This window comes from Rhinatrema bivittatum, chromosome 1 (genome assembly GCF_901001135.1).
Source record: "Rhinatrema bivittatum chromosome 1, aRhiBiv1.1, whole genome shotgun sequence".
Classification (NCBI taxonomy): domain Eukaryota; kingdom Metazoa; phylum Chordata; class Amphibia; order Gymnophiona; family Rhinatrematidae; genus Rhinatrema; species Rhinatrema bivittatum.
The window spans coordinates 830,426,753-830,447,403 of NC_042615.1; the positions used below are offsets into that span (position 1 = coordinate 830,426,753).

General features: G+C 47.2%; 1 protein-coding gene across 4 annotated transcripts in view; it reads left to right on the forward strand.

Annotated features, from left to right (window-relative positions):
- The window catches only part of LOC115079368 (leucine-rich repeat and coiled-coil domain-containing protein PF07_0014-like), a 127,677-nt gene that overhangs the window by 46,110 nt on the left and 60,916 nt on the right, over nt 1-20,651 (forward strand). For all 4 annotated transcript variants that reach the window (XM_029582893.1, XM_029582912.1, XM_029582902.1 and 1 more), the window contains one exon: nt 2,630-2,653. In XM_029582893.1, the coding sequence (XP_029438753.1) occupies nt 2,630-2,653 (24 nt within the window). The remainder of the gene's footprint in view (nt 1-2,629; nt 2,654-20,651) is intronic.

Below are 20,651 nucleotides of genomic sequence, written 5' to 3' on the forward strand. Positions count from 1 at the left end.
AGCAGTTATTGCCCTTAACAGTAACATGGGGTCACCTGCACAGAGCAGCAGTTTCTACCCTTAATAGTAACATTGGGGTAACCTGCACGGAGCTGCAGTTATTACCCTTAACAGTAACATGGGGGTAACCTGCACAGAGCAACAGTTATTACCCTTAACATTAACACATGGGTAGCCTGCACAGAGCAGCAGTTACTGTCCTTAATAGTAACATTGGGGTAACCTGCACAGAGAAGCAGTTATTACACTTAAGAGTAACAAGTGGGTAACCTGCACAGAGCAGCAGTTATTACCCTTAACAGTAAATGTGGGTAAAATGCACATAGCAGCAGTTATTACCCTTTACAGTAACATGGGGTAACCTGCACAGAGCAGCAGTTATTACCCTTTACAGTAACATGGGGTAACCTGCACAGAGCAGCAGTTATTACCCTTAACAGTAAATGTGGGTAAAATGCACATAGCAGCAGTTATTACCCTTTACAGTAACATGGGGTAACCTGCACAGAGCAGCAGTTACTACCCTTAACAGTAACATGGGGGTAACCTACTCGGAATTGCAGTTACAACCCTTAACAGAAATATGGGGGTAACCTGCAGGGAGCAACAGTTACTACCCTTATCAGTAACATTGGGGTAACCTGCATGGAGCAGCAATTATTACCCTTAAAAGTAACAAGGGGCTAATCTACAGTGACCAGAACTTACTACCCTTAACAGAAACATAGGGGTAACCTGCAGGGACCAGCAGTTATTACCCTTAGCAGAAACATGGGGGTAACATACAGGGAGAGGTAGTTGCCACCCTTAAGAGAAGGCATTGGGATGAGGATAGGATGGGAACAGAGGGTCTTATACCTGAGGCAATGAAGGAGAACTGACGCCCAACATCTCGAGGAGCAGGCACTAGGATATGAAGGTTGGATTGCCCGGTTTGTAGCCAAGTACTCTAACCACTAGGCTACTGTTCCAGTATAAAGATGGCTGTTCACGGCTCCAGGCTACTTTAGTACAGATATTTACACACTTAAAACCTAGTTATGTGCATATGTTTAAACAAACTGATTAACAGGCTATTTTACTACAGATATTTGCACATACAAACTCAGGTTACAAACAAACATTTACACAAACACAGCCCCAGGCTTTTTTACTACAGAATGGGACCCAGAAGCCGAGCGATGATGATAGGAAAACCAGGAGAGGGTGAGAGTGTCTGCTGCGGATCTTGGGGGTTTTTACTTCTGATCCTCAGATCTGGGTCTGATATCTCCTGATGTGGGATGTTACTTTACATGGAGATCACATCATGTCATGCAGTGTAACACAGATCTAGGGATGTGAATCGTTTTTTGACAATTTAAAATATTGTCCGATATATTTTAAATCGTCAAAAATCGTTAGGGCCACGATACAATACCAATTCCCCCGATTTATCGTTAAAAAATCGTAAATCGGGGGAAGGGGGAGGGCAGGAAAACCGGCACACTAAAACCCCCTAAAACCCACCCCCGACCCTTTAAATTAAATCCCCCACCCTCCCGGAAACCCCCCCCCAAATGCTTTAAATTACCTGGGGATCCAGCGGTGGTCCAGAACGGCAGCAGTCCGGAACGGCCCCCTCAATAGAATCGTGTTGTCTTCAGCCGGCGCCATTTTGCAAAATGGCCACCGCAAAATGGCGGCGGCCATGGACCAAAACGATTCGACGCAGGAGGTCGTTCCGGACCTCCGCTGGACTTTTGGCAAGTCTTGTGGGGGTCAGGAGGCCCCCCCAAGCTGGCCAAAAGTTCCTGGGAGTCCAGCGGGGTTCCGGGAGCGATTTCTTGCCGCGAATCGTTTTCGTACGGAAAATGGCGCCGGCAGGAGATCGACTGCAGGAGGTCGTTCAGCGGTGGTCCAGAACCCCCGCTGAACGACCTCCTGCAGTCAATCTGCCGGCGCCATTTTCCGTATGAAAACGATTCGCGGCAAGAAATCGCTCCCGGAACCCCGCTGGACTCCCAGGAACTTTTGGCCAGCTTGGGGGGGCCTCCTGACCCCCACAAGACTTGCCAAAAGTCCAGCGGAGGTCCGGAACGACCTCCTGCGTTGAATCGTTTTGGTCCATGGCCGCCGCCATTTTGCGGTGGCCATTTTGCAAAATGTCGCCGGCTGAAGACAACACGATTCTATTGAGGGGGCCGTTCCGGACCGCCGCCGTTCTGGACCACTGCTGGATCCCCAGGTAATTTAAAGCATTTGGGGGGGGGGGTTTAATTTAAAGGGTTGGGGGTGGGTTTTAGGGGGTTTTAGTGTGCCGGCTCACGATTTTAACGATTTTTCACGATAGTTTACACACCCAAACGGCAACAATACGATTCCCTCCCCCTCCCAGCCGAAATCGATCGTTAAGACGATTGAGGACACGATTCACATCTCTACACAGATCCCACTGTGACTCTCTCACCCGGAGGCTCTAATCAGGAAGGATTTAATGCAAAAGCAAATCCTCAGACTGGACAGAAGTCTCCTGGTGATCAGGAGTTTGTTTCTCACCCTGGGGTCTCCCTATAAAGTGACTTTGCTATTCTTTGACCTTCCCGGGAGAGATTCTCCCTAATCTCACTGCTCTCTTTCTTTCATTTAGGATTATGGTTTAGGTGGTTATGAGGTAAGCCAAAACTTTAGCTCCTAATAACTATTCACATTAATTGCTGTGAGGTATAAAACTCTGTTACTGTCTCAGAAATTTAATTTTCTAACCTCTGTTTCTATTCTCTCCTGTCCGTTGGCAATTTAACACAAAAATGGCTGGTAAAACCAACTTTTTGATTGTAATAATTTAAAATGTTTGTATTTATTACAAATATTTCTGTGCTGAAATAATAAATATGGGAGGTAAGGATCATTGCCCCCATCCCCCCTTGTCAGCTCTGATTCTCTGCCATTTTGGATAGATGATCATAAAACTTCTCACTCACAAACCAGCACTGGCTTTGTATCTCCAAATGTTACTGCAGGGAGTGGCAGCTACTACCCTTAGCAGTAACATGGGGGTAACCTGCACAGAGCAGCAGTTACTACCCTTAATAGTAACATGGGGGTAACCTGCACAGAGCAGCATATACTACCCTTAATAGTAACATGGGGGTAACCTGCACAGAGCAGCAGTTACTACCCTTAATAGTAACATGGGGGTAACCTGCACAGAGCAGCATATACTACCCTTAATAGTAACATGGGGGTAACCTGCACAGAGAAGCAGTTACTACCCTTAATAGTAACATGGGGGTAACCTGCACAGAGCAGCATATACTACCCTTAATAGTAACATGGGGGTAACCTGCACAGAGCAGCATATACTACCCTTAATAGTAACATGGGGCAACATGCACAGAGAAGCAGTTACTACCCTTAATAGTAACATGGGGGTAACCTGCACAGAACAGCAGTTACTACCCTTAATAGTAACATGGGTGTAACCTGTACAGAACAGCAGTTACTACCCTTAATAGTAACATGGGGGTAACCTGTACAAAGCAGCAGTAAATACCCTTAATAGTAACATTGGGGTAACCTGCATGGAGCAGCAGTTACTACCCTTAACAGAAATATGGGCGTAATCTGCATGGAGCAGCAGATACTACCCATAACAGTAACATGGGGATAAGCTACAGGGAGTGACAGTTATTACCCTTAACAGAAACATGGGGGTAACATACAGGGAGAGGTAGTTGCCACCCTTAAGTGAAGGCATGGGGTTAACCTGCATGGAGCGGCAGTTACTACCTTTAACAGAAACGTGGAGGTAAACAGCAGGGAGTGGAAGTTACTAACCTTAACAGAAACATGGGTGTAACATGCAGGGAGCAGCAGTTACTACGTTTAACTGAAACATGCGGGGAAGCTGCACGGAACAATAGTTACTACCCTTAACAGTAGCCACAGGGATAACCTGCTCAGAGCAGCAGTTATTTTCCTTAACAGAAACATGGGGGTAATATTCAAGGAGCAGTGGTTACTATGCTTAACAGTTACATGGTATGGGGGTAATATGCAAGGAGTGGCAGTTACAACTCTTAACAGAAGGCATAGGGATAATATGCATGGAGAAAGAGTTACAACCCTTAACAGAATGATTATTGGAACCTGCAAACAGCAGCAGTTACTGTCCTTAACAGACACATAGGGAATACCTACAGGGAGTGGCAATTACTACCTTTAACAGTAACATGAGTGTAACCTGCAGGGAATGGCAACTACTGCTACGCTTAACAATAGCATGGGGTAACCTGCAAGGAACGGAAATTACTACCCTTAAAATTAACGTAGGGATAAACTGAAGCAAGCAGCAGTTACTACCCTTAACAGTAACATCGGTGTAATCTGCAGGGAATGGCAGTTACTACTCATAACAGCAATGTTTAATGCATAGGGAGCGGCAGTTACTACCCTTAACAGTAGCTTGGGGGTACCCTGCAGGGAACTTCAATTACTACCCTTAACAGAAACATGGGGATTACCTGCAGGGTGTGGCAGTTACTACCCTTAAAGGAACATAGAGGTAAGCTGCAGGAAGCAAGTATTACTACCCTTAATATTAACATGGTGGAAACCTACATTGTGCTGTAGTTAGTACCCTTAACAATAAAATGGGGTAACCTGCATGGAGTAGCAATTACAACCATTAAAAGTCATCATGTGGCAGTGACGCCCCTTAACATAAAGATGGGAGTAATCCTCATGGAGTGGCAATTGCTACCAATAACAGAAAGATGGGTGTCAATTGCCCAGAGCAGCACTTACACAGGACTGGATGGAGAAAGTAGGAAGATGTGGGTAAGCTGCAGGAATTGGCAGTTATAACCCTTTATAGTACCATGGGGTCATCTTCTGGGAGTGGCAGTTACTACCCTTAGAAGTCATAAGAACATAAGAACATGCCATACTGGGTCAGACCAAGGGTCCATCAAGCCCAGCATCCTGTTTCCAACAGTGGCCAATCCAGGCCACAAGAACCTGTCAATTACCCAAAAACTAAGCCTATTTATTTATTTATTTGTTTATTTAAAGGCATTTATATACTGTTTTATAAAAATAAATTTGTCAAAACGGTTTACAAAAAATAAAATAAAACTGAAACAAAACTAAAATTAAAATTTAATATATACATAAAATTTCATGTCACCGCTGCTAGGAATAGCAGTGGCTATTTTCTAAGTCAACTTAATTAATAGCAGGCAATGGACTTCTACGCCAAGAACTTATCCAGTCCTTTTTCAAACCCAGCTACACTAACTGCACTAACCACATCCTCTGGCAACAAATTCCAGAGTTTGATTGTGCGTTGAGTGAAAAAGAACTTTCTCTGATTAGTTTTAAATGTGCCACATGCTAAAATCATGAAGTGCCCCCTAGTCTTTCTATTATCTGAAAGAGTAAATTACCGATTTCCATCTACCTGTTCTAGACCTCTCATGATTTTAAACTCCTCCATAATATCCCCCCTCAGTCGTCTCTTCTCCAAGCTGAAAAGTCCTAACCTCTTTAGTCTTTCCTCATAGGGGAGCTGTTCCATCTCCTTTATCATTTTGGTGGCCCTTCCCTGTACTTTCTCCATCATAATTAAATCTTTTTTGAGATGCGGCGACCAGAATTGTACACAATAGAGTTGTGAATCATGTGCCCGATCGTTTTAACGATCAGGTTCGGATGGAGGGAGGAAAAAATTGGATCGTTAGAGATGTGAATTGGAATCGGTTCCGATTCCAATTCACATCTCTGCACTAACCACATAGTTATTTCTGCATTAACCACATAGTTCTCTGCACTAACCACATAGTTATTTCTCCTTGTTTTTTGTAACTTTCTCACATCCTAAATATTGTTATAATATTTTTTAAGTTTCATACTATATTTGAAGTTGAATTGGGAATGTTGATTACTAAGTTACTCTCTGCCTTTACACACATTGTTAATTGTAAACCGGGTTGATGTGATTCCAATCATGAAACTCGGTATAATAAAAATAATAAATAAATAAATCCTCTGGCAACAAATTCCAGAGTTTAATTGTGTGTTGAGTAAAAAAGAACTTTCTCCGATTAGTTTTAAATGTGCCCCATGCTAACTTCATGGGGTGTCCCCTAGTCCTTCTACTATCCGAAAGAGTAAATAACCGATTCACATCTACCCGTTCTAGACCTCTCAGGATTTTAACAGAAACATGGCTGTAATGTGTAGGGAGCAGCAGTTGCTCTCCTTAACCGTAAACTGGAGGTACCCTGTAGGGATGTGCAGAGGGTACGGATTCCTCCGATTCAGTATTCGTATTAGTCGGCGGGCAAATACATTGCATTCGTTCAGTGGCACCTCCCGATACATTGATATGTGCATTCATTTTCCGGTTCCCATTAAAGTCAATGGGGGAAGTATTTGCAGCCTATTTTTGGCTGCAGAATTGGAGTTTTATTATCAATTTTGATGAAACTTCTGGGGAGCAATCATCAGAACAACAAAACAGCTCCTTTGTAGGACCATTAGACTGTAGCAAAGTGGCATGAATAGTCTAAGGTACTTTAAAGGGGCAAAGGGGTACCAGGAGTGGCAAGAATGCTTTAATAGAGGCACAAAGCAGCAGCGAGAGTGTCAAAAACACACCACAGCTTCAAAAGAGAGCACCGATAACAGATGTATGAGCCCTCGAAGGCAGCACGACAGGAAAAAGTGGCAAGACAACTGGCACTGACATCCTACAGCACAATGAAGGGGGAACATAGCAAGCAGAAAGACTAGCACCAACACACTGAGGAACCATGAGAGTGGCAAGAACACCACAAGGAGTTGAGTGAGTCATCTGGTGTATGGCAGCAAGGTACAGAGGCAGAGGGTAGATACAGGCTGGCTACACCCGGGAGAGTTCCCTTTCCTTTGTGCAGGAAAGGGCTCCCTAGAATGGGTTGGCATCTAGAGTGGGGTGTTTCTGTTGGCTTATAGTGAGCTCTTGCTGGTCTTTTAAAATCTGGTGGAGTTAGCAGATATTCAAATGAGAATTGTCAAGGCCGAGGCAGAGGAGGTTACCATGTAAACAGCGGTTCAACATGGGTCAGAGGATAGATACAGGCTGGCTATACCCAGGGAGAGTTCCCTTTCCTTTGAGCTGGGAAGGGCTCCCCGGAATGGGTTGGCCCCTAGAGGGGAGCACGAGCCTTCAAAGCGTGACGACCTGGAGCAGGGTCTCACTGTGAGCATGGTCTCACTCTGTTTGCCACAGTCTAAGTACTTGGAGCTCTTTTCTCATTCTGAACATGGGTCAACAGGTGCTAAGAGATTGGCTGCAACAACAGGGAGAGTTCCCTTTCCTTTGAGCAGGAAAGGGCTCTCTGGAATGGGCTGGCTCAGAGAGTGTATAATGGTACAAATTGTTAGGATTTAAGCATTTGCAAACAGATCATGACTTCATAAGCAAGACGGAGGAAGTTCTCTTCTCTGCCCTGAAACTAAAGAAAACTGTTTGTTTTATTTAAGGATCCATGCTATGAAGGATTACTAGTTTGAATTGCAGAGACTGAGGTTTCCCTTTGCAAGAAGGGTTCAGCCATTAGGACTGGACATAAGGCCTGGACGGACAGGCACAGCAGTCGAGGACAGAGGTCAATCCCACCTAGGGACATAAAGCCTGGATGGACAGGCAAAGCAATTGAGGTCAAACCCTTGTAGGGACATAATGCCTGGACGGTCAGGCACAGCATTTTAAGACAGGGGGCAATCCCACCTAGGGACATAACGTCTGAACGGACAGGCAAAGCAATCGAGGTCAAACCCTTGTAGGGACATAAGGCCTGGATGGTCAGGCACAGCATTTGAAGACAGGGGGCAATCCCACTGAAGGTCATAATGCCTGAAAGGACAGGCACAGCAGTCGAAGTTAAACCCTTGTAGGGACATAAGGCCTGGACGAACAGGCACAGCAGTCAAGGTCAAACCCTTGTAAAGACATAAGGCCTGGAAGGACAGGCATAGAATTTTTTATGTATTTATTTATTTATTTTTAATACGCTTTTCCTGCTTTTACAGCACTTCAAAGTGGATTACATTCAGGTACTGTAGGTATTTCCCTATCCCCAGAGGGCTTTCAATAAGTCAAACCCTTGTAGGGATATAAGGCCTGGACGGACAGGCACACCAATGGAGGACAGAGGTCATTCCCACCTAGGGTCATAATGCTTGGATTGGCAGCCACAGCAGTTGAGGTCAAGCTCATGAAGGGACATAAGGCCTGGACGAACAGGCACAGAAGTCGAGGTCAAACCCTTATAGGGACATAAGGCCTGGATGGACAGGCACAGCATTCAAGGACAGAGATCAATCCAACCTTGGGTCAAAAGGCCTGGAAGACCAGGCACAGCAGTAGATGTCAAACCCTTTTAGGGACATAAGGCCTGGACGGTGAGGCAAAGCAAACATTTGTAGTGACATAAGGCCTGGACGGACATGCACAGCATTCAAGGACAAAGGGCAATCCCACCTAGGGACATAAGGCTTGGATGGACAGGCACAGCAATTGAGGACAGAGGCCAACCATCTAGGGTCATAAGGCCTGGACGGACAGGCACAGCAGTCGAGGACAGATGTCAATCCCACCTAGGGACATAATGCCTGGAAGGACAGGTACAGCAAACGAGGACAGAGGCCAAGCCGATGTAGGGACATAAGGCCTGGACGAACAGGCACAGCAGTCAAGGTCAAACCCTTGAGGGATTTAAGGCCTGGACAGACAGGCACAACAATCAAGGACAGAGGTCAAGCCCACGTAGGGACATAAGGCCTGGATGAATAGGCACAGCAGTCGAGATCAAACCCTTGTAGGGACATAATGCCTGCACGGATAGGCACAGCATGCGAGGACAGAGGTCAATCCCAACAAGGGACATAAGGCTTCGAAGGACAGGGTAGCAGTCAAGGTCAAACCCTTGTAGGGACATAAGGCCTGGATGGAAAGGAACAGCACTCAAGGACAGAGGGCAATCCCACCTAGTGACATAAGGCCTATACAGATAGCCACATCAATCGAAGTAAGAGGTCAATCCCACCTAGGGTCATAAGGTCTGGAAGGACAGGCACAGCAGTTGAGGACAGAGGTCAATCCCACCTAGGGACATAAGACCTGGACGAACAAGCACAGTAGTCGGGGTCAAACCCTTCTAGGGACATAAGGCCTGGACGGACAGGAAAGCAATTGAGGTCAAACCTTGTAGGGACATGAGGCCTGGATGAACAGGAGCAGCAGTCGAGGTCAAACCCTTGTAGGGACATAAGGCCTGGAAGGACAGGTACAGCAATTTATTTATTTTTAATTTATTTATATTCTGCATTTCACACTTTTCCAGCAATTCAAAGTGGATTACATTCAGGTACTTTAGGTATTTCCCTATCCACAGAGAGCTTACAATCTAAGTCAAACCCTTTTAGGGACATAAGGACTGGACGGACAGGCACAGCATTCGAGGACAGAGGGAAATCACAGCTAGGGACATAAGGCTTAGACGGACAGGCACAGCAATCGAGGACAGAGACCAACCACCTAGGTTCATAAGGCCTGTATGGACAGGCACAGCAGTCGAAGTTAAACCCTTGTAGGGACATAAGGCCTGGACGAACAGGTATAGCAGTCGAGGTCAAACCCTTGTAGCTACATAAGGCCAGGATGGACAGGCAAAGCAATCGAGGTCAAACACTTGAAGGGACATAAGGCCTGGACGAACAGGCACAACAGTTGAGGACAGAGGGCAATCCCACTTAAGGACATAAGGCCTGGAAGGACAGACACAGCAAACAAGGACAGAGGTCAATCCAATGTAGGGTCATAAGGCCTGGACAAACAGGCACAGCAGTCGAAGTCAAACCCTTGCAGGGATTTAAGGCTTGGACAGACAGGCACAGCAATCGAGGACAGAGGTCAAGCCCACGTAGGTACATAAGGCCTGGATGAATAGGCATAGCATTAAAGGACAGAGGGCGATCCCACCTAGGGACATAAGGCCTAGACGGATAGCCACATCAATCGAGGTCAAAGTTCACTCCCACCTAGGGTCATAAGGCCTGGAAGGACAGGCACAGCAGTCGAGGACAGAGGTCAATCCCACCTAGGATCATAAGGCCAGAACGAACAAGCACAGCAGTCGGGGTCAAACCCTTGTTGGGCCATAAGGCCTAGATGAACAGGCACAGCAGTCGAGGTCAAACCCTTGTAGGGACATAAGACCTGGAAGGATAGGTACAGCAATTTTTTATTTATTTATTTTCTGCTATTCACACTTTTCCAGCACTTCAAAGGGGATTACGTTCAGGTATTGTAGGTTTTTCCCTATACCCATAGGGCTTCCAATCTAAGTCAAACCCTAGTGGGGACATAAGGCCTGGCCGGACAGGCACAAAAATCGAGATCCAACCCTTTAGGGACACAAGGCCTGGACGGACAGGCACAGTAGTCGAGTTCAAACCCTTGTAGGGACATAATGCCTGGATGGACAGGCACAGCATTCGAGGACAGAGGTCAATACCACCTAGAGACATAAGGCCTGGACGGACAGGCAGAGTAATCAAGTTCAGAGGGCAATCCCAACTAGGGACATAAGGCCTGCACAGACAGGCACAGCAATCGAGGAAAGAGGGCAATATGAGCCAGGGACATAAGGCCTGGATGGACAGGCAGACCAGTCGAGGACAGGCAAAGCAATCGAGGTCAAACCCTTGTAGGGACATAAGGTCTGGACGGAAAGGCACAGCATTTGAGGACAGAGGTCAATCCCCCCTAGGGACATAATGCCTGGAAGGAAAGGCAGAGCAATTGAGGACAGATTTCAAGCCGACGTAGGGACATAAGGCCTGGAAGAACAGGCACAGCAGTCAAGGTCAAACCCTTGTAGGGATATAAGGCCTGGACAGACAGGCACAGCAATCGAGGACAGAGGTCAAGCCCACGCAGGGAAATAAGGTGTGGATGAGCAGGCACAGCAGTCGAGGTCAAACCCTTGTAGGGACTTAAGGCCCTGACGGACAGGCACATCATACGAGGACAGAGGTCAATTCCTCCTAAGCACATAAGGCCTGGACAAATAGGCACAGCAGTCGAGGTCAAACCCTTGTAGGGAAATAAGGCCTGGATGAACAGGCACAGCTGTCAAGTTCAAACCATTGTAGGGACATAAGGCCTGGAATGACAGGCACAGCAATTTTTTTTTATTTATGTATATTCCGCTTTTCACGCTTTTCCAGCACTTCAAAGTGGATTACATTCAGGTACTGTAGGTATTTCCCTATCCCCAGAAGGCTTACAATCTGTCCAACCCTTGTAGGGACATAAGGCCTGGGGAAACAGGCATAGCAGTCAAGTTCAAACCCTTGTAGGCACATAAGGCCTGGAAGGACAGGCACAGCAATTTTGTTTTTTAATTTATTTATATTCTGCTTTTCACGCTTTTCTAGCACTTAAAAGTGGATTACATTCAGGTAATGTGGGTATTTCCCTATACCCCTAAATCCAACCCATGTAGGGACATAAGACCTAGATGAATAGCCATATCAATCGAGGTCAGAGGTCAATCCCACCAAGGATCATAAGGCCTGGAAAGACAAGCACAGCAGTCGGGGTCAAACCCTTGTAGGGACATAAGTCCTGGATGAACAGGCACAGTAGTTGAGTTCAAACCTTTGTAGGGACATAACGCCTGGATGGACAGGCACAGCATTCGAGAACAGAGGTCAATCCCACATAGAGACATAAGGTCTGGATGGACAGGCACAGCATTCGAAGTCAGAATAAAATCCTAGCTAGGGTAATAAGGCATGGACAGAGAGGCACAGCAATTGAGGAAAGAGGTCAATCCCAACTAGGGACATAAGGCCTGAATGGACAGGAACAGCAATCGAGGACAGAGGTCAAGCCCACATAGGGACATATGGCCTGGACAAACAGGAAAAGCAGTCCAGGACAGAGGTCAATCCCACCTAGGGACATAAGGCCTGGATGGACAGGCAGAGCAGTCGAGGTCAAACCCTTGTAAGGACATAAGGCCTGGACAGACAGGCACAGCAGTCAAGCTGAAACCATTTAAGGGACATAAGGGCTGGACAGAAAGGCACAGCAGTCGAGGACAGAAGTCAAGCATACCAAGGGACATAAGTCCTGGACAAACAGGAGCAACAGTGGAGGTCAAACCCTTGTAAGGACATAAGGCCTGGATGGACAGGCACAGCAATCGAGGACAGAGGTCAATCCCACCTAGGGACATGCCTTGACGGACAGGCACAGCAATCGAGGACAGAGGGCAATCCCAGCTAGGGACATAAAGCCTGGATGAACAGGCACAGCAGTCGAGGACAGAGGTCAATCCCAACTAGGTACATACGGCCTGGACAAACAGGCAGAGCAGTCGAGGACAGAGGTCAATCCTACTTAGGGACATAAGGCCTAGACAAACAGGCACAGCAGTCGAGGTCAAACCCTTGTAGGGACATAAGCCTAGACGGGCAGGCACAGCAGTCAAGGTCAAACCCTTGTAGGGACATAAGCCTAGACGGGCAGGCACAGCAGTCAAGGACAGAGGTCAAGCACACCAAGGACATAAGTCCTGGATAAACAGGTATAGCAGTCAAGGTCAACCCTTTGTAGGGATATAAAGCCTGGATGGAGAGGCATAGCATTCGAGGACAGAGGTCAGTCCCACCTAGGGACAATGCCTGGATGGACAGGAACAGCAATCTAGGACAGAGGTCAAGCCGATGTAGGGACATAAGGCCTGGACGAACAGGCACAGCAGTCAAGGTCAAACCCTTGTAGAGACATAAGGCCTGGTCAGACAGGCACAGCAGTCGAGCTCAAACCCTTGTAGGGACATAAGGCCTGGACGGACAGGCACAGCAAACAAGGAGAGAGGTCAATCCCACCTAGGGACATGATGCCTAGACAGACAGGCACAGAAATCGAGGACAGAGGTCAAACCCATGTAGGGATATACGGCCTGGAAAAACAGGCACAACAGTCGAGGGCAAACCCTTGTATCGACATAAGGAATGGATGGACAGGCAAAGCAATCGAGGTCAAGCCCTTGTAGGGACAAAAGGCCTGGACGAACAGGCACAGCCGTTGAGGTTAATCCCTTGTAGGGACATAAGGCCTGGACAGACTGGCACAGCATTTGAGGTCAAACCTCTGTAGGAGTATAAGGCCTGGACAGACAGGCAAAGCAATCGAGGTCAAACGCTTGTAGGGACATAAGGCCTGGATGGACAGGCACAGCAGTCAAGCTCAAACCCTTGTAGGGACATAAGGCCTGGACGGACAGGCACTGCAGTCGAGCTCAAACCCTTGTAGGTAAATAAGGCCTGGATGGACAGGCACAGGAGTCAAGAACAGATGTAAAGCACTCCTAGGGACATAAGGCTTGGACGAACAGGCACAGGAGTCAACGTCAAACCCTTGTAGGGGTATAAGGCCTAAACGGACAGGCAAAGCAATTGAGTTCAAATGCTTGTAGGGACATAAGGCCTGGACGGACAGGCAAAGCAATTGAGGTCAAACCCTTGTAGGGACATAAGGCCTGGACGGACAGGCACAGTAGTCGAGCTCCAACCCTTGTAGGGACATAAGGCCTGGATGGACAGGCACAGCAGTTGAGGACATAGGTAAAACACACCAAGGTACACAAGAACTGGAAGAACAGGCACAGCAGCCGAGGTCAAACCCTTGTAGGGACATAAGGCCTTGACGGACAGGCACAGCATTTGAGGACAGAGGTCAATCCCATTCTAGGGACATAATGCCTCGATGGACAGGCATAGCAATCGAGGACAGAGGTCAAGCCCACTTAGGATTTTAGGCCTGGAAGAACAAGCACTGCAGTTGAGGTCAAACCCTTGAAGGGACATAAGCCTGGACGGACAGGAAAGCAATTGAGGACAAACCCCTGTAGGGACATATGGCCTGGGTGAACAGGCACAGCAGTAAAGTTCAAACCCTTCTAGGGACATAAGGCCTGGAATGACAGGCACAGCAATTTTGTTTTTTAATTTATTTATATTCCGCTTTTCACGCTTTTCCAGCATTTCAAAGTCGATTACATTCAGGTACTGTAGGTATTTCCCTATCGCCAGAGGGCTTACAATCTAAGTCCAACTCTTGTAGGGACATAAGGCCTTGAAGGACAGGCACAGCAATTTTTTTTTTTTAATTTATTTATATTCCACTTTTCACGCTTTTCCAGACCTTCAAAGTGGATTACATTCAGCTACTGTAGGTATTTCCCTATCCCCAGAGGGCTTACAATCTAAGTCCAACCCTTGTAGGGACATAAGGACTGAAAGGACAAGCAAAGCAATCGAGGACAGAGGTCAATCCTACCTAGGAACAATGCCTTGACAGACAGGTACAGCAATCGAGGAGAGAGGGCAATCCCAGCTATTCACATAAGGCCTGGACGAACAGGCACATCAGTCGAGGACAGAGGTCAATCCCACCTAGGAACAATGCCTGGATGGACAGGCACAGCAATCAAGGGCAGAGGTCAAGCTAACGTAGGGACATAATGCCTGGACGAACAGGCACAGCAGTCGATGTCAAACCCTTGTAGGGACATAAGGCCTGGACAGACAGGCACTGCAATCGAGGACAGAGGTCAAGCCCACGAAGGGACATAAGACGTGGACAAACAGGCACAGCAGTCGAGGTCAAACCCTTGTTGGGACATAAGGCCTTGATGGACAGGTAGAGTAGTCGAGGTCAAACCCTTGTAGGGACATAAGCCTGGACATACCTGCACAGCAGTCGAGATCAAACCCTTGTAGGGACATAAAGCCTGGATGGACAGGCACAGCAGTCGAGGACAAGCACACCTAGGGACATAAGGCCTGGATGAACAGGGACAGCAGTCGAGGTCAGACCCTTGTAGTGGCATAAGGCTTGGACGGACAGGCAAAGCAATCAAGGTCAAATACTTTAGGGACATAAGGCCTGGACGAACAGGCACAGCAGTCGAGGTCAAAGCCTTGTAGGGACATAAGGCCTGGACGGACAGGTACAGCATTCAAGGACAGAGTGCAATCCCACATAGGGACTAGGCCTCGATGAACAGGCACAGCAGTTGAGGACAGAGGGCAATCCCTGCTAGGGACATAAGACCTGGATGTACAGGCACAGCAATCGAGGACAGAGGTCAATCCCACCAAGGGTCATGAGGCCTGGATGGACATAAACAGCAATCTAGGACAGACGTCTAGGCCACATAGGGACATACGGCCTGGAAGAACAGGCAAAGCAGTCGTGGACAGAGGTCAATCCCACCTAGGGACATAAGGCCTGGATGGACAGGCAGAGCAGTTGAGGACAGAGATCAATCCCAACTAGGGACATAAGGCCTCCACAAACAGGCAGAGCAGTCGATGTCAAACATTTGTAGGGACATAAGGCCTGGAGGGACAGGCAAAGCATTTGAGGTCAAACCCTTGCAGGGACATAAGGCCTGGACGAACAGGCACACCAGTCAAGGTCAAACCCTTGTAGGTACATAAGGCCTGGCAGGACAGGCACAGCAGTCTAGCTCAAACCCTTGTAGGGACATAAGGCCTGGATGGACAGGCACAGCAGTCGAGGACAGATATCAAGCATACCAATGGATATAATTCCTGGACGAACAGGCACAGCAGTCAACATCAAACCCTTGTAGGGACATAAGGCCTGGACAGACAGGCACAGCAATCGAGGACAGAGGTCAAATCTATGTAGAGACATAATGCCTGTTTGACAAGGCACAGCAGTCAGGTCAAACCCTTGTAGGGGCTTAAGGCCCTGACTGATAGGCACATCATTCGAGGACAGAGGTCAATTCCACCTAGGCACATAAGGCCTGGATGAACAGGCACAGCAGTCAAGGTGAAACCCTTGTTGGACATAAGGCCTGGACGGACAGTTAAGCAATTGAGGTCAAACCCTTGTAGGGACATAAGGCCTGGATGAACAGGCACAGCAGTTGAGGTCAAACCCTTGTAGGGACATAAGGTCTGGATGGACAGGCAAAGCAGTCATGGTCCAACATTTGTAGGGACATAAGGCCTGGACGAACAGGCACAGCAGTCAAGTTCAAACCCTTGTAGGGATATAGGGCCTGGAATAAGAGGCACAGCAATTTTTTTTTTAATTTAAATTTATTCCACTTTTCACGCTTTTCCATCACTTCAAAGTAGATTATATTCAGGTACTATAGGTATTTCCCTATCCCCAGAGTTCTTACAATCTAAGTCAAACACTTGTGGGGACATAATACCTGGACGGACAGACACAGCAATCGAGGTCCAACCTTTGTAAGGACATAAGGCCTGGACGAACAGGCACAGCAATTGAGCTCAAACACTTGTAGGAACATAAGTCCTGGATTGACAGGCACAGCATTCAAGGACAGAGTTGTATTCCACTTTGGGACATAAGGCTTGGACGAACAGGCACAGCAGTCGATGTCAAACCCTTGTAGGGACATAAGGCCTGGACAGACAGGCACTGCAATCGAGGACAGAGGTCAAAGCCCACGAAGGGACATAAGGCGTGGACGAACAGGCACAGCAGTCGAGGTCAAACCCACGTAGGGACTTAAGGTCCTGACGGACTGGCACATTATTCGAGGACAGAGGTCAATTCCACCTAAGCACATAAGGCCTGGATGAACAGGCACAGCAGTCGCAGTCAAACCCTTATAGGGACATAAGGCCTGGACTGACAGGAAAGCAATTGGGCGAAACTCGGCCTGAGTCGGGCGCCGTTACATTTTAGTCTTCAATTAAAGATCGGAATTTGGACATATTGGCTTCTAATCTTTCTTTTGTTGCCCCAACGGCTTTGTTAGACAGCCTTCATAAGAACATAAGAACATAAGAAAATGCCATACTGGGTCAGACCAAGGGTCCATCAAGCCCAGCATCCTGTTTCCAACAGAGGCCAAACCAGGCCACAAGAACCTGGCAATTACCCAAACACTAAGAAGATCCCATGCTACTGATGCAATTAATAGCAGTGGCTATTCCCTAAGTATAATTGATTAATAGCCATTAATGGACTTCTCCTCCAAGAACTTATCCAATCCTTTTTTAAACACAGCTATACTAACTGCACTAACCATTATATCTTTTTTGAAATGGGGTAACCAGAACTACACATGATATGCACAGTGGGGACACACCATGTATCAAGAGACATTATGATATTCTCATTTTTAATCTCCATTTCTTTCTGAATAATTCTTAACTTTTGATTTACTTTTTTGACCATCGTCTAAGACTAAAGTGAGGATTTTAATATACTATTAACCCCAACAAGAAGTACAGTGACAATCAAAATAACTGTACAAAAATGTTGGACAGTGAGCTAAGAAAACAGGAGAGGCAAGGTATTAGAAAGGAGTTGAATATAGAGCAGTTGACAAGAAAAGAAGTAGCATTTTGGATTTCAGAGGACGGAAATAAGATAAAAAATCCCTAGGCCTTTTTGGTGGGGGAAAGAGGGAGTGAACTAAGGTGCAGGCAGAGAAATGGTCTGTAAAGCTGGAGAAGAAAACATAGCTACGGAAATGTGGGAGGTCAGACCACATATATGTTTGTAAGTACAAGTTAGAAGCTTGTGCATGAATCAGCATGTGACAGGAAAACTGCATCGGAAGCACATTATTTTTTTTTTATTTATTTAGCATATTTTATATACCGAAGTATAGCGGAGTTGCCTTCACTCCGGTTTACAGTTACAACAACTTGATACATTTAAAGTGAATTAACAGCAAACACTGTAAACACTGTAAAAACTGGTATGGAACATTAGCATAACAGTAATATATGGTGTAATATAGGAATAGTGAGGGAGACAGCGAAGACAGTGAGCAGCAGTGTTTCATAAAAGTTGCAGTGGGTAGAGTACAGAATCAGGGAGGCCAGAGTAGAGAGCTGCAGCACTTCAAATGTTAGAAAAGCAGAGCATGAGGGAAGTATCTAAAATAAATTGAAGATGAGAAAGCTCAATTTAGCAGGTGTTGTAAAGCTAGCAGTAGAGGACTGTATAGAGGGAGCTGAAGGGCAAGGACAGAGCTCGGGGGTTAAGCCCAGACCTTTACCATTGTTCAAAAAGACAGGAGTAAAATCAATTGCGAGAAACCCACTGAAAGGATGAGGGTCTTCAGGAGTAGCAGGAATAGACTGACAGGCTAATGAATTCTGGAATTTCAGTAGTTTTTAAATACAGTATTTGAGGGATAGAGTGGGATCTCACACAATATCAGTACAGGCAATTTGGGAGGTGTCAAATGGGGTTTCTGTTGCTTTCTCAACCCATACTTTGTGGGGACATAAGGCCTGGACGGACAGGCATACCATTCGAAGACAGAGGTCAATCCCACCTAGGGACATAAGTCTTGGATTGACAGGCAAATCAATCGAGGTCAAACCCTTGTAGCGACATAAGGCCTGGACGGACAGGCATACCATTCAAGGACAGAGGTCAATCCCACCTAGGGACATAAGTCTTGGATTGACAGGCAAATCAATCGAGGTCAAACCCTTCTAGGGACATAAGGCTTGGAAGAACAGGCACAGCAATCGAGATCAAACCCTTGTAGGAACATAACGCCTGGATGCACAGGCGCAGCAGTTGAGGACAGAGCTCAAGCACGCCTTGGGACATAAGGCCTGGACGAACAGGCACAGCAGTCGAGGTCAAACCCTTGTTGGGACATAAATCCTGGATGGACAGGCAGAGCACTCGCGGACAGAGGTCAATCCCACCAGGGACATAAGGCCTGGACGGACATGCACAGCAGTTGAAGTCAAACCCTTGTAGGGGCATAAGGCCTGGATGGACAGGTACAGTAGTCGCGGTCAAACCCTTGTAGGGACATAAGGCCTGGACGTACTGGCACAGCAGTCGAGATCAAACTCTTGTAGGGACATAAGGTCTGGATGGACAGGCACAGCAGTCGAGGACAAGCACACCTAGGGACATAAGGCCTGGACGAACAGGGACAGCAGTCAAGGTCAGACCCTTGTAGTGGCATAAGGCTTGGACGGACAGGCAAAGCAATCAAGGTCAAATACTTTAGGGACATAAGCCCTGGATGAACAGGCACAGCAGTCGAGGTCAAAGCCTTGTAGGGACATAAGGCCTGGATGGACAGGTACAGCATTCAAGGACAGAGGGCAATCCCGCATAGGGACATAAGGCCTCGATGAACAGGCACAGCAGTTGAGGACAGAAAGCAATCCCAGCTAGGGACATAAGACCTGGATGTACAGGCACAGCAATCGAGGACAGAGATAAATCCCACCTAGGGTCATGAGGCCTGGATGGACATAAACAGCAATCTAGGACAGATGTCTAGGCCACATAGGGACATATGGCCTGGAAGAACAGGCAAAGCAGTCACGGACAGAGGTCAATCCCACCTAGGGACATAAGGCCTGGATGGACAGGCAGAGCAGTTGAGATCAATCCCAACTAGGGACATAAGGCCTCCACAAACAGGCAGAGCAGTCGATGTCAAACATTTGTAGGAACATAAGGCCTGGAGGGATAGGCAAAGCATTTGAGGTCAAACCCTTGCAGGGACATAAGGCCTGGACAAACAGGCACACCAGTCAAGGTCAAACCCTTGTAGGGACATAAGGCCTGGACGGACAGGCAAGCAGTCGAGGACAGATATCAAGCATACCAATGGATATAAGTCCTGGACGAACAGGCACAGCAGTCAAGGTGAAACCCTTGTAGGGACATATGGCCTGGATGGACAGGCACAGCATTCGAGGACAGAGATCAATCCCACCTAGTGACATAATGTCTGGACGGGCAGGCACAGCAATTGAGGATAGATGTAAAGCCAACATAGGGACATAAGTCCTGGACGAACAGGCACAGCAGTCGACATCAAACCCTTGTAGGGACATAAGGCCTGGACAGACAGGCACAGCAATCGAGGACAGAGGTCAAATCCATGTAGAGACATAATGCCTGGTTGACAAGGCACAGCAGTCAGGTCAAACCCTTGTAGGGGCTTAAGGCCCTGACTGATTGGCACAAAAGAGGCAGACTGGGGATTTCACTGCACAGACCGTCCCAATAATAAAGTTCAATCTGTGAAACTACCCATTGCCCACTGTCACGGTGCCTTGCAATGCACTAATGTAATGTGTGTGGTGTGCCTACACACGCAGCTTGCTTGTAAGCACAAAAGAGGCAGACTGGGGATTTCACTGCACAGACCGTCCCAATAATAAAGTTCAGTCTGTGAAACTACCCATTGCCCACTGTCACTAATGTAACGTGTGTGGTGTGCCTACACACGCAGCTTGCTTGTAAGCACAAAAGAGGCAGACTGGGGATTTCACTGCACAGACCGTCCCAATAATAAAGTTCAGTCTGTGAAACTACCCATTGCCCACTGTCACTAATGTAACGTGTGTGGTGTGCGCACACACACGCAGCTTGCTTGTAAGCACCAAAGAGGCAGACTGGGGATTTCACTGCACAGACCGTCCCAATAATAAAGTTCAGTCTGTGAAACTACGCACTGCCCACTGAAGTGCAGTGCACAAACTCAGTTTAAAAAAGCTGGAATGGTTTGCATAGCAGGAAAATGGATGAAATA